Here is a 14312-nt window from a genome sequence, read left to right as displayed (position 1 = left end):
GTTGCAGACGAAACGACAAGGAAGAATGCCATGTAAATAGACGGCTGCGATCGTCCCGCGGTGCCATCCCATCCGCCCACAGCAAACTGGAAAACCACCCGGGGCAAAAAGTCTTGAAACCGGCGGAGACGCGCGCAGCGCAGACGAAACGGGACAGCAGCGGCGGAGCCACGGCCACCCCCTGTTTCGGCTACCTTCTCCAAGAAAAAACAATCCTTCTTCCTTCCCCACTTGCGCTCCAAGCCTGCGCTTAATTACTCGCCGATTCCTCCAGCACCAGGACTATATATACAGGGCTCGCCACACCTTCGTTCCTCACCAAAATCTACAATCAACCAACTGCAAAGCAGAAACAGCAGCAAAGATCCATCTTTCTCTCTGAGTTTCCGGAGCGATCGGGGGAGTTGATGGCGACCGCCGGGAAGGTGATCAAGTGCAAAGGTTCGCTCTTCAAATATCCGCCGAAAATTTGCTTGATCAGTGAAGAACCTCCGGAATTTCATCAGTGCTAATTGGTTTGGCTTGGTTCTTGGGTGACTGCAGCGGCAGTGGCATGGGAGGCCGGGAAGCCGCTGTCGATCGAGGAGGTGGAGGTGGCGCCGCCGCAGGCCATGGAGGTGCGTGTCAAGATCCTCTACACCGCCCTCTGCCACACTGACGTCTACTTCTGGGAAGCCAAGGTATGTCCGGGCATCAGACATTCAGACCATAGTTTCAGGTTTCTCAAGTGCGTAGCCGTGATGGAGACATGGACCAGTGGCTAACATGGCGTGGTTGTGTTGTGTAGGGGCAAACTCCGGTTTTCCCAAGGATCTTGGGCCATGAGGCTGGAGGGTACGCATCTTCTGTGTCTCTATCTTATTCTGTTACAATTTTGCTGTTAATTTGGTGGAATCTTGAATCTTATATTATACGGTTTATTCATGTTAGTTTTCATCCTGAATCCTTAGTTGTTATTATAATTTATTTTATTGCCATGATATAAAAATAACACCTTAAGAATTATGGGACAGCTTTGTCACACAAGTTCCCTCAAAGTGCTTTGCTTTGTAGAATAATTCTATTTTTTATATTTTTTTTCATGTTCTGTAGGAAAGTGCATGCATCTACTCTCTATGTTTGTGATCTCATTTTTCTTCATCACTAGCACATTAGTAATTCTCAAAGAAAACAACAAGCACATAACTACATATTTTATAGATTATTTAGAAGGACTTATTTCCTTCGCTGTTCTAAATTCAGTCTTTAGTTGTCATTTTAATTAAGGCAAATACTGTGCTACTCTTAACAGTTAAGTAAGTCTTTTCCCCAAATAATTTTTTTTCCTTGCAGCATTGTTGAGAGCGTCGGAGAGGGCGTGACCGAGCTTGTGCCAGGTGACCATGTTCTGCCGGTGTTCACTGGCGAGTGCAAGGATTGTGCTCACTGCAAGTCAGAGGAGAGCAACCTTTGTGACCTCCTCAGGATCAATGTCGACCGGGGCGTGATGATCGGCGATGGGCAGTCCCGTTTCACCATCGGTGGGAAACCTATATTCCACTTCGTCGGGACCTCTACCTTCAGCGAGTATACCGTGATCCATGTTGGGTGCCTAGCGAAGATCAACCCTGAGGCACCCCTCGACAAAGTTTGTGTTCTCAGCTGTGGTATCTCAACTGGTAAGAGATTGTTCTGATTGATATTTTCCGGTGAAACACCATATTCATGTTGCCTCGATGATAAGTTACTGAGCAGTCATTTGTTTTCTTCAGGTCTTGGTGCGACTCTCAATGTCGCAAAACCAAAAAAGGGTTCGACGGTGGCAATTTTCGGCCTTGGAGCTGTGGGCCTTGCTGTAAGTGACAAAGGATATTTATCTTCCACAATGTACTACTGCAGGTTGATGAGAATTATTGTCAATAACCATGACTAATTGCTGTATGTTTTCACACGATCAGGCCATGGAAGGGGCCAAGATGGTTGGGGCATCAAGGATCATCGGTGTGGACTTGAACCCTGCAAAATACGAACAAGGTACAGTCTGCTGCTATCTTCAGAAAGTAAAATAAATCCATTTTGGTGAACGTGGGTTTATGGATAACACACTGAACTTTAGCAACATGTCAATTTTCAGCCAAGAAGTTTGGCTGCACCGACTTTGTAAACCCAAAGGACCACACCAAGCCAGTGCAAGAGGTCTGTTAAGTTCTCTGCCCGAGCATGCATCACTCCCTTAGTTTGTTCATGGGCTGCAAAATACTGTGCCAAATGCTCACAGTTGAATTGTGCTCCAGGTGCTTATCGAGATGACAAACGGTGGAGTCGACAGAGCCGTGGAGTGCACGGGTCACGTCGACGCCATGATATCCGCCTTCGAATGCGTTCACGATGTATGTTCTCGACACAGTTGTAATTTGATCATTTTGAGCCTTGATGTGTGTTTCTGCTTTAAACTGAAATTCTGAAATTTGAATGTAGGGGTGGGGCGTGGCGGTGCTGGTGGGCGTTCCGCACAAGGAGGCGGTGTTCAAGACCCACCCGATGAACTTCCTCAATGAGAGGACCCTGAAGGGCACCTTCTTCGGCAACTACAAACCGCGCACCGACCTCCCGGAAGTCGTGGAGATGTACATGAGGAAGGAGCTGGACGTGGAGAAGTTCATCACCCACAGCGTGCCTTTCTCGCAGATCAACACGGCGTTCGACCTCATGCTCAAGGGAGAGGGACTTCGCTGCGTCATGAGGATGGACGAGTAAATCAAGCTTCTTCGTCACACCCTCGCTGCTTTAAACAAAAGAAAAATAAATTATCAGGACTTCCCTGGACTAATAATGTATAGTCGTTAGATGCGCATGTGTATTTTTTGTCACCAAGAACGAACATGTATGTGTTTTGTGTTCACGGTTTGGTCTTTATATTTCAGTGTGTCACCACCTCTTCTGAGTGTACATGAACATTTTCCAGAGTAATAATAGTCTGCAGTTTCTGCGTTCAAATCGGCATCTTCCTTTTATCGAAACGAATATCGGCGGCTCCGTTGCATGTTTTGCGGTCTTCGCCTTAGACTATTTCAAGTGCAAATCCTAAGGCAAAGCATGTCAGTCTCCCAAATCCACCAACAGACGCTGCACCCACAGCTCCAAACGGCGCAGGGCGACCTCGATGGGCAATCCTCGGTCATGTGTACGATTGCTCCTTTGATGTTCTTGTTAGAGAAATGCCTTAGACTCAATATTTTCTATGTGTTTATGAATAAAGATAGTTCTTGAATGTTATTAATGATGTGTATCAACAAGTATGTGACTTGTTTGTGAGACTACGCATTGTACGATGATTGTCCTAAAAAGTCCCTAGTCGAAAGCGCTGCTGACTAGACTAGCATATAACACGGTGGATGGCTCGATCTCACTAGTCATGGAGCATTGGATGCTAGAAATATGGACTCAGAAAGATCTGGTCAGATTTGACGTAGTTGGATCGGAGTTCAAATAAGGTCCGAGTCGGCAGACCCAACCACGAGACGCATCGATCTGAGCTAGCGCATGTAGTCGGGAGGGTAATAGACCTGCTTTGGGCTGACTAAACGTTACTCCGTAACTGGATAGTTATAAAAGTAGATTTCGGACTTGTCCAGACCCATGCTTGGAGACATGGTTGAGCAAGATGTGATTCGCCCCTCCGATCAGGAGAGATATACTCTGGGCTCATCGTGTGATCTGATCAAGATAAGCATGGCCATGCGATAGGGATTATGTGATAATCCGTTTTATGGTCGACATCACTGAAACGGGAAAGAGATCGGCTAGCACAAGGATAATAAACTCGCCTTGATCCCAACAACATAGGCAAATGGAACCAAAATGTGACATGTTGTACGGGTTCACCAACCGGCTTCATTGTCTACTTGGTGGTTGGTGCGGCTTGCTAGAGGCCGCTACCAGCCGAGCAGATCGGAGATAATCCGACCTGCGACCAAGCCGACTTGAACATAAGGGGTCGCACGCTTAAGGGAATGAACTTGTGAGGCTGGATTTGACTACACAAATCAGATGTGATCCTACTCGGACTTGGATCCATGCCGAAAAGACTTCGGGCTTTAGAATCCGTGCGAGGCCCAAGTGTTGAGCCCGCAACAGATGCATATATATAGTGGGGGTGCGGCATACGGTTTCAATTGATCACTTTGGCGCCGTCACAAGGGCTTTGTATGTATTGCAAATAGCCACCTCCACTCGCCGCCGGCTATATGATTGGACCTAGCAGTCTGTCACACGATGTTTCTTCTGCTCGCGCGGATACCATTAGAGGCGGTGGACTTGCGCCGCTCCGACAAACCTGTTCATGGGATTCGATCGGTTACGTGGGAGATCGACGAGGAGAAGATGACTCCGGAGACGCGCTGCCTCAACTCTACATCCCCTGCACGGCATTGCACGTCTAGTGGTAACAATCTATGATCCATCTCCCGTCGCATGTTCCTGATTGATCTACGCATAGACAAAATTTATATTGCAGCCGATGCACCTAGCATAGAGCAACATTTCTTGCCACGCTTAGTCAACCACCACACTCCATGGTGTTTCCTGTTTTGAGACCCGGCGGTCGTTGCATGAGCACCTCTGCTCGGATATATGGCCGCAGTCCCTCGAAAAAATGGGTAGGACAAAATAAGGATGCGCCAGTTTTGAATATGAGATTAAATGATTCATCAATGTTTCAAAGTGCTCGATAAAATCAACAACAAATGTAAGTTGCTCGATCGCATGAAACCACCAAATTAGCGATTGGTCTTTATCTCGTCCAAATTGTGTGCATAACAAGGAAGCGAAGGATTACCATGTCAGCCCAGTCAGTTTCTTATGAACTGACCGCAACCATATGCCTGCAGGGCCAATTAAATTGAGTATCACCATGGGTATCTTGTATGATTCGTGAACCACAAACATATGGAAATACTACTCATAGAGCATTTTTGAGAGTTGTGGGTTATCGCTGATGAAGAGGTCCGTCCCGTGGGTGACGGTTAGGGTTTTATGTCTGGCGATCCGCCCCACGACCAAAACCAAGCCGCCGCTAAGGTTCAGCGTCCACGCCAAACCAATCTTGATCCTTCTCTTCGTCTTCCTTGCGAGGAGTGGGGTTCTCGTGTCCTTCCGTGATCTCTTGTGCTTCGAACCTTCCCACCACCAAAGGCCTTCTGGATGTACTAGGGCACCTAGTCGTAAAACACTTGAACCTAGTTCATGATCTAGAGGCAGATTAGGAGGGATGGAGAGAGTGGAAGGGATGCTCAAGCGGATGAACTTATCGGAGGCTGAAAGGAAGGGGTGAAGGTAGGATGGAGGAGGACTCTGTAGAAGAATGTTGAGGGGGTGTAGTTAAGGCGATGTGGAAACTACTGTCGAACAAACCGGGGTATGCTTCAGGTATGGAGGTAGCTTTGCCAAGAGCATGGTGCCCGATGAGTAGACTGAAAGTCAAGGAGATGGGCGGAAACATATTTTTGTTTATGTTCCAGCAGGAAGCGGCGAAGAGGAAGGCCGTGGAAAACGGACCATGGACGTTTGGAAAAGAACTGTTGATCATGGAGGAGTTCAACCCAGCAAAAACTCTAGACGAGTATAAGTTCGAGAAGGTGCCAATCTGGGTACGCATATTTAATGTGCCTTTGGGAATGATGTGTAAGGAGCTTGCATAGGATACGGGGGAACAAATTGGTGAATTGATGGAAGTAGATACCGAGGAGGATGGTACGGCTCTAGCACAATTTTTGAGAGTTAAGGTTCGTATCAGGGTGGAGGAACCAATTATGAGAGGAATGTTCTTAGATGATGAAGAGGATAAGGATGGTGACACAATAGTGGGGGAGAAGGGGAAAGGCAAGGATGGTGAGGATGGAAATAAAAATTGGTGCCATTTTCAGTAGTTTTTGCCAGATTTCTGCTATACTTGTGGTAGAATGGGTCACACAGATCGCGAATGTAAGCAGAAGTTGAAGTGTGGAGAGGTAGCCCAATATGGGAGATGGCTCCGATATTTACCTAAGAGCAACCAGGGTTTGGATGATCGAAGGAGGGTTGTGGTAGAGAATACTGGCGGGCTGAATAGAAGGAAGTATGGATGGGCTAACAGTGGCAATGGTTGGGGAAGTGATGGACCATCTTGGAGGAAATCAGGCCAAAATCTACCTTCAAATGGGAGTGGAGGGCGAAAGGGAGGGAAGGATGTTGAAGATACTAGTGTGATGCCCCAAGACCGAGACCTCCATTTTTATTGTTATTTTGTGTTATGTTCATGCGTGCTTGCTCGCTTGTGATGTTTGTTTTATTTTATTTTGCATCATGCATCTTCTCCATACCATTGTTGTGTTTGTTTAATTTAGTTGCTCATGTGCATTGCAACTTCTTTTTCTTCTCTTGATCCTTCCATCAACCCCATGCTCACTTCCAACTTGGTTTCACCCAAGATTCAAATCCCTATGCCACTTCCTTCTTTCCCTTTTCTCTATTTATTTGATTTGCAAATAGAATTGCTCAAATAAATGTTCATGTTTTGCCAGTAAATCATATTTACTATGTAGGGTCATCCTATAAAATTTAAGCCCATTTGGATTCAGTTTGGTTAGGTTATAAATTCATGCATATTTGAATTAAATTCGAACATGTTTAAATTTATAGTATGTAAAAATTCCCAAACTAATTTGATTAAATCGGGAATATTTCATGGTTTCCAGAAATATGTCCCTCCATCCCTACTTCAACCCCAAACCCTCTGTAATTTTCTCTCTATTTTTGTTTACGCAATAAATAGAAAGGGCATAAGGGAGAGAGAAAGAGCCTACACCCACCAGCTTCTTGGGCCTAGTCCTGCCAGGCCGGCCCATTTGCGCTGAGGCCTCTAAGGCCCAGCCCGCGCGCCCCTAACCCTAGGCCCCGACCTCTCCCTCTCGTTCCTGTGCCTGCCGCCACACCCGCATCGCTCGATCCCCATCTCTCCCTCCTCTCGCTCTCTTTCCTCACGCGCTAGGAAGAAGCCCCGAGCCCTCACCCTCTCTCCTCGCGCCCGAGGCCTCCCTGTCGACCTCGTCGACCCCGGAAGTCGCACCCTCCAGCGGCAACTTCCAGACCCCCGCCGGCGACCTCGACCTTCAAGAGGCCGTAGCTCCTCCGCCCGCCTCCCGCTGTCTCTCTCCTTCCCTCTCTCTTTCTTCTCCTCTGACTTCTCTCTCTCCAGGTGCTCAACCACCACGCCACCGGCCTGCTACCTTACCTCCCTGACCCGAATTGGTTTGGTTCTGGCCATCTTCGACGCCTCATCGCTGGATCTCGCCGTCAGGTCCCCGTCGCTCCGCCACTCCAGGGGCCAGCAGGCGCGCCGCCATCGTCCAGGATCTCCATGACGCTGCCTTGCTGCTTCCTCTGGCGCCCAAGTCCACCTTTGCTGCTTCCCGCCGCCCTCACGCCCCTGCATCTTCCATGGCGCTACTGCCATCCATGGCAGCTCTGTCATCGTCGCCTTGTGTAACGCCCTCGATGCGGCTATATCTCCCACGTGTCAAAGCACGACTTAGAGGCATAACCGCATTGAAAGCAATGTTGCAAGTGAGGTAATCTTCACACAACCCATGTAATACATAAGGGAAAGAGATACATAGTTGGCTTACAATCGCCACTTCACACAATACATGGATATAACATTACATCATCCAGATACACACAAGGTCCGACTACGGAACCAAAATAAAAGAAGACTACCCCAAATGCTACACAGATCCCCGATCGACCCCAACTGGGCTCCACTACTGTTCAACTAGAATGAAACAACACAAAGGACAAGATCTTCATCGAGCTCCTCCTTGAGCTTGGTTGCGTCACCTGCACGGTATCATCGGCACCTGCAAACTGGTTTTGGAAGTATCTGTGAGTCACGGGGACTCAGCAATCTCACACCCTCGCGATCAAGACTATTTAAGCTTATGGGTAAGGTAAAGGTATGAGGTGGAGCTGCAGCAAGCGACTAGCATATATGGTGGCTAACATATTCGCAAAAGAGAGCGAGAAGAGAAGGCAAACGCACGGTCGAACAACTATGATCAAGAAGTGATCCTAGAACAACCTACGTCAAGCATTACTCCAACACCGTGTCCACTTCCCGGACTCCGCCGAGAAGAGACCATCACGGTTACACACGCGGTTGGTGTATTTTAATTAAGATCAACTTCAGGTTTTCTACAACCGGACATTAACAAATTCACATCTGCCCATAACCGCGGGCATTGTCGTGGTTCTAAGTCTGACAGTAGTGTAGGGGGGTAAGTATGGAGAGGCAAGATCTTAGCTATGGAGAAGTTGTAAGAACGGAGGGTTTACGAGTTCAGGCCCTTCTCGGAGGAAGTAATAGCCCTACGTCTCGGAGCCCGGAGGCGGTCGACTGGATTATGTGTGTATGAATTATAGGGGTGCGAACCCTTGTCTCGGAGGAGGGTGGCTTATATAGAGTGCGCCAGGACCCCAGCCAGCCCACGTTACAAAGGGTTCAATGTACATTAAGATAGGGCGTTACTGGTAACGCTAGTAATAAAGTGTTATGATGACCATAAAAGCTACTTAATAACCGACCGTTGTCATGCGGAGTGCCTTTAAGTCTCCTGACTGTCGAGTGGCTTGGTCTTGGTCGAGTGGTTGCTTCTTGGTCGAGTATCTTCGAGTCTGTCAAGTGGAACACCTCTAAGTCGACTGAAAGATGTTTTCTTCTGGAGATGTCCTTGGGTAGGTCAGTTTGGACAGGCCCATGCCCCCACCCTAGGTACATAGCTTCTTCATTAGCCCCCGAATGGATTGAGGTTTGAGTGGGAAAGGGATTGAGCACTTCTCCGACTCATTTTTCATGCCGTGAGCATTTCTTGTTTCGGATCAATGAACCTGAGCGATGACAGCGACTTCCTTTCCAGTCACCTTGATCCATTCTTAGGGTTTTGTCGAGTGAGTTTCTTTACTTGAAAGGCTCCGAGTAACGGTGTGGAGGAGATCTTTGGTCTGACAAGTTGTTCCGCTGCCCGCAGATTTCGTGGGATCCGAATTTTGGGAAGCGTGCGGGACGGGGGAGGCCACAGTAATCGGATGGGATAGAGCGGAGCCGCCTCGATCCCCACGCCACCTTTTTCGCCACGTATTGCGCACGCGATCGTTACGGAATTTGACAGAACCGCCCGGGCCTACCAGTCAGCCACTCGGAAGCGGCCTCATATAAGGCGTTGGACCGGGGTTCCCCGAACAGTGCGTCCCCATTATCTCTTCTCCTCTTCGCGCTCCTCCGTTGCGCCCGCTCTCGCCCTCGCGCCACCGTTCTGCACGCGTCTCACCGGCGATGATGGGGAAGGAGAAGACAGCGGCTCTGGAGCGGGCGAAGAAGGCGACGGCAAAGTCGAAGGGGAAGGCGACCAGCCGGGGCGGATCCTCCTCGCGAATCGGCCTGCCGAAGTGCTGGATTCAGGGCGACTGGATCCACTCGAAGCTCACCCAGGACGACCTCGACGACCCGGCCGAGGGAGGGCTGATCCCCTATGACTCGGCGCGGCTTCCGGGGAAGGAATCCGAGCCGCAACCCCAGGAGGGTGAGCGCGTTCTTCTTGCCACCCACGTCGACCGTGGATTTTCCTTGCCTCCTCACCCTTTCTTTCGAGGATTTTTGAATTTCTTTGGGGCACAACTCCACCATTTTACTCCCAACACAATCGTTTATCTCGCCGCTTTCATTTCTTTGTGTGAGAATTTCCTGGGTTGCCGGCCTCATTGGGGTCTTTTCAAGCATATTTTCACCTGTCCCTCCCAGACAATGAAAAAGGCTAATCCGAGTGACGAGAGGACTCAAGTGATCCAAATGTGTGGGGGTCTTGGTATCTAGATGAGAGGAAAAAGCTCCTTTCCGGCCATGATTCTTCCCAACTCAGTTTGCGGATGGCAGTCGACCTGGTTTTATTGTAAAGACCAGTCGACGCCAGGGCATTCGACTGGCCTCCCTCCCTTTACCATGGACCAAGTGAGGAAACCATCTCCTTTGAAGGTGCTCCCAGAGGAGAAGGCGCAGGTGAGGGTGCTGGTCGAGCGAGTGGTCCAGCTTATCCGTGACGGGGTCACCGGTATGGATCTCTTGGAGGTATTCCTTCAGCGGCACATCCAGCCTCTTCGAGCCCGAGACCACCCGATGTGGATGTATTCGGGTCTTGAAGACTCCACTCGGATCCACCTGGAGGAGGTCGACGATGACACACTGGAGAAGTGGCTGTCGGGCCTGACTGGAAACAAGGACAACCCCAGGGGAGCCAGGAGAGTTCCTCCATTCAACCAGTCCCATGTACCAGAGAAGGTTTGATTCTGGGCTTTTGCTTGTAATCTGAATTGACTCGTGCAGCTGCCTATACTGTGTCGACTGACTTTGTTCTCTCTCTGCTTTCTTTCAGGCCATTATTGAAATGTATTCAATGCCCAACGGGGAGCAAGAGCAAGCTCTGGAAGGTGAGGCAAGCAGCGGCGACAGTGGCGAGTGGACTTCCGACGGTGAAGGGGACGGAGAGAGCGACGACTCAAGCGACGGAGAAGAAGTCGAGTCGCCTCCTCGCAGGGAGAGGCGATCCAAGCTTGCCCAAGAACGACCGAGCGCCCGTGAAAAGGCAACGGCTAAGGCTGGTCAGTCTTCGAAGCGTCCTCGGATCTCTTCACCAACCCCGACCGAGAAAGCACCAAAGCATCCCAAAGTTGCCGAGCCGCAGACTCGGAAGGCGTTGCCGAAGATCAAGATTGACATCCCTGTCGCCTCCGCGTGAGTGTCTCCCTTTGTATTCACTCGACGCTCTGTGCTGTTTGTTTTTCTTGTTTTAACCGGACGAACTTTGGAACTGTCAGCGCTGCCACTTCAGGGACCTCAGCTTACAGGGACGATGATGAGGTGATGGAGGATGCGGTCACTTCTAATCCAGGTATGATTTCCGCCATACTGTCTTTGTTTGGTCGATTCAACTGCAATGTGCATCATTGGGTGATGTGGTTTTGGCAATTGAACTTTGCATAGCTCCCAACATTATTGACCTCCCCGATGATGATGAAGAGCCCGAGAGGCCTTTGACGAGGAAGAGTAGGCAGGCTCCTACAAGCGAGGCGCTACAGTCGACGCCGAGGACGGAACCAGTCGTTCAGGACGCTGGCGACGCCAATCGAGGTTCTGTTACCTTTGTTGTGCCACTGTCGAGTGCCTTGCCTTCTTCGTCGACTGCTCAGGCTCCCGTTGTCCCACCTTCAGTTTTTGCGACCCATCATGTCCCAGAGGACGAAGCGAATGCTGCCAAGGAAGCCATATGTCAGGCGGGCATCATGATGGAGAAGATGAGGACGGTGCGGGACGCCATTCAGGCCGCCTACGATGCCAGCTCGGCCCTCCAAAGCAATGTTCAGGTTAATTGGTCACTGCTTATTCTGTTAGGATATGCTATCTGAAGACTCTTTCCGAAAAATCTTTGCATCTGTACACCCACTGGGTGCGTTGATTGAAATTTTTGAACCGGTGGGGGCACGTTGAGTGCACCTACTGGGTGTAGTCCCCGAGACTACTGTGGACTGCTGGCAGTCGACTGTACTTGTTGTATTTTTTCGAATGTATAAACCAAACTGGTAGTTTGTCTCTTCCACTCGGTTTGGTTGAGTGGGATCAGAACCGGTGGGGGCACGCAAAGTGCACCCACTAGGTGTAGTCCCCGAGACTATGATGGACTGCTGGCAGTCGACTGTAGTCTGAGTTCTACTTTCTCTCTTTCTGCCTTTTTTTTACTTCCTGGACTCGACTTCGGCGGACCGGTCGAGTGGGATCAGAACCGGTGGGGGCACGCAAAGTGCACCCACTGGGTGTAGTCCCCGAGACTATGGTGGACTGCGGGCAGTCGACCGTAGTCTTAGTATTTATTGTCTTTGTTGTTTTTCGCTGTAAAATAACTTCTCCTCTTTGATTGCAGAAATCTTGTGATCTTGGAGCTCGCTTTGCTGATTTGGAGAAACAGCAGATCCAACTGAACCTTGACTTGGAGTTGGCCAAGACTGAGCTGCAAAAGGCTAAGGATGGCGCCAATGGTAAGACGAGTTCGTCGACTGGTTTGTCTTGGGCTTGAGTACCCTTCTGCTCTTTCTGAATCAAGCACCATTTCTTTGCAGAAAAGCTGAGAGAAGCTCTGGCGAAAAAGGACCAAGATTTGGCTGCTGCTCGAAAGGAAGCTGACGACAGAAACGCTCTAGCTGAACAGAAACTGGCTTCGGTCGGCCAGTTGGAAGAAGAGAATACCAGGCTGAAATCTGCTCTCAACGACACCAACAAGGAGTGCTCGCGCTGGAAGAAGGGGAATCTCATCTTAGGCGAGAAGATGGAAAGCATTGCTCGCAGGAGGGACGATCTGGAGAGCTATCTGAGGAGCCTTGCCAAGAAGTTGTTCATCAAGCTTGAAGGTGCTCATTTTGTTCCGACTGATTTTTTTTGTGTCGACTCAGTGTACGAAAATTGACTTATCCTTGGATCGTGAATGCAGAGTTTTGCCAGAACTTTGAAGAGGAGACTGGGCGGATCGAACCAGGTTTGGATCCAATCAATTCTCCCGTGAAAGATGAAACTGCCATGAATCTGCTCCGACTGGAATCTCGCATCGACGGTGTCGTGGACTACTTGGCTCGACTGAAGGTTGCCATGTCACGGATCGACCCGGCACTTTGGCCAAAAGCTACGCTCCAAAACGATCTTGAGTCCCTGATGACTCTACTTAACGGAATCCCTGACCGAGTGCAGGAGTGGAAGAAGTCTTCTGCTCGGTGTGGCGCTGATGTGGCTCTGTCTTTGGTTCGTGTCCACTGCAAGGAGGTGCGACAAGATAAGCTGGCCGCAATCAAGGTCGCCAACACCCAGAAGCATGACTTCCGAACTTTTATGGAGACTTTCATCTCTGCCGCCACTCGGATTGCCGATGGCGTCGACCTGGACGAGTTCGTCGAGCTTGCCAGCCCTCCTCCTGCGGAGTGAACAAACTTTTATGCCCCACCTTAAATTTGCCTCGGAATGCCGAGTGGTTTTTGTAACCGTTAAACTCTTTCGGGCTGAATGCCTAAGCACTTTGATCTGTGGTCCAGAACCTTTAGGATTTATCTGAACTCGGTTTATCGTTGAATATCTTTATAAATCTCCCGTCGAGTGGAAATAGTTCTTCATTCGAGACAACTTTTTTGTACTTGTGGCACAGCTCCGAAGGAGAAGGTAGCAGTCGACCTGCACCTCGTTACTGCAAAGCAGGATGGAGTGCACGTTGTATTTGTGGCGAAGCTCTCCAAGGAGGAGGTGGCCGTCGACCTCCAGCTTGTTACTGCAGGGCAGGATGGAGTGCACGTTGTATTTGTGGTGAAGCTCCCCAAGGAGGAGGCGGCCGTCGACCTGCAGCTTGTTACTGCAGGGCAGGATGGAGTGCATGTTGTATTTGTGGCGAAGCTCTCCAAGAAGGAGGCGGCCGTCTACCTGCAGCTTGTTACTGCAGAGCGGGATGTGTTTTTGTACTTAGGCGAGTGCCTGACCGTGGCTAAGTCTTCAAGTGAGAGAACTTAGGCAAGTACCGGACTGCAGCTAAGCCCCCGAGTGGGAGGACTGCTCTCCACTCGGTAGGATTTTTTCAAACTTAGGCGAGTGCCTGACTGCAGCTAAGTCCTCAAGTGAGAGAACTTAGGCGAGGACTGGACTGCAGCTAAGCCCCCGAGTGGGAGGGCTGCTCTCCACTCGGTAGGATTTTTTCAAACTTAGGCGAGTGCCTGATTGCAGCTAAGTCCTCAAGTGAGAGAACTTAGGCGAGCATTGGACTGCAGCTAAGCCCCCGAGTGGGAGGGCTGCTCTCCACTTGGTAGGATTTTTTCAAACTTAGGCGAGTGCCTGACTGCAGCTAAGTCCTCAAGTGAGATAACTTAGGCGAGTATTGGACTGCAGCTAAGCCCCCGAGTGGGAGGGCTGCTCTCCACTCGGTAGGATTTTTTTCAAACTTAGGCGAGTGCCTGACTGCAGCTAAGTCCTCAAGTGAGAGAACTTAGGCGAGTACTGGACTGCAGCTAAGCCCCCGAGTGGGAGGGTTGCTCTCCACTCGATAGGATTTTTTCAAACTTAGGCGAGTGCCTGACTGCAGCTAAGTCCTCAAGTGAGAGAACTTAGGCGAGTACTGGACTGCAGCTAAGCCCCCGAGTGGGAGGGCTGCTCTCCACTCGGTAGGATTTTTTTCGAACTTAGGTGAAACGGATTCGCAGCTAAGACTCCGAGTGGGAGGCTGGCT

General features: G+C 49.8%; 1 protein-coding gene and 1 pseudogene across 1 annotated transcript; both read left to right on the top strand.

Annotated features, from left to right (window-relative positions):
* Positions 1-280: 280 nt before the first annotated feature.
* On the top strand, positions 281-2917 carry LOC125550873 (alcohol dehydrogenase 3). Its single transcript, XM_048713982.2, has 9 exons — positions 281-441; positions 544-680; positions 788-834; positions 1333-1658; positions 1752-1834; positions 1938-2013; positions 2114-2175; positions 2274-2369; positions 2458-2917. The coding sequence occupies exons 1-9, from the start codon at positions 408-410 to the stop codon at positions 2734-2736; spliced, it is 1140 nt and encodes a 379-aa protein (XP_048569939.1). The 5' UTR covers positions 281-407; the 3' UTR covers positions 2737-2917.
* A 2548-nt stretch (positions 2918-5465) lies between these two features.
* On the top strand, positions 5466-13603 carry LOC147974984 (uncharacterized; annotated as a pseudogene).
* Positions 13604-14312: the final 709 nt, after the last annotated feature.

The sequence above is a fragment of the Triticum urartu genome, chromosome 4A, assembly GCF_056163025.1.
Source record: "Triticum urartu cultivar PI428250 chromosome 4A, HENAU_Tu73, whole genome shotgun sequence".
Lineage (NCBI taxonomy): Eukaryota > Viridiplantae > Streptophyta > Magnoliopsida > Poales > Poaceae > Triticum > Triticum urartu.
Note: the sequence above shows the minus strand (reverse complement) of the source record. Positions and strands in the feature narration are given on the sequence as shown.

Excerpts from the sequence above, each read along its gene's own strand:
- LOC125550873 (XM_048713982.2), top strand. The coding sequence starts at position 408 with ATGGCGACCGCCGGGAAGGTGATCAAGTGCAAAG. Across the intron at positions 681-787 it reads TCTACTTCTGGGAAGCCAAG|GGGCAAACTCCGGTTTTCCC; the intron begins GTATGTCCGGGC and ends TGTGTTGTGTAG. Across the intron at positions 2,176-2,273 it reads ACACCAAGCCAGTGCAAGAG|GTGCTTATCGAGATGACAAA; the intron begins GTCTGTTAAGTT and ends ATTGTGCTCCAG.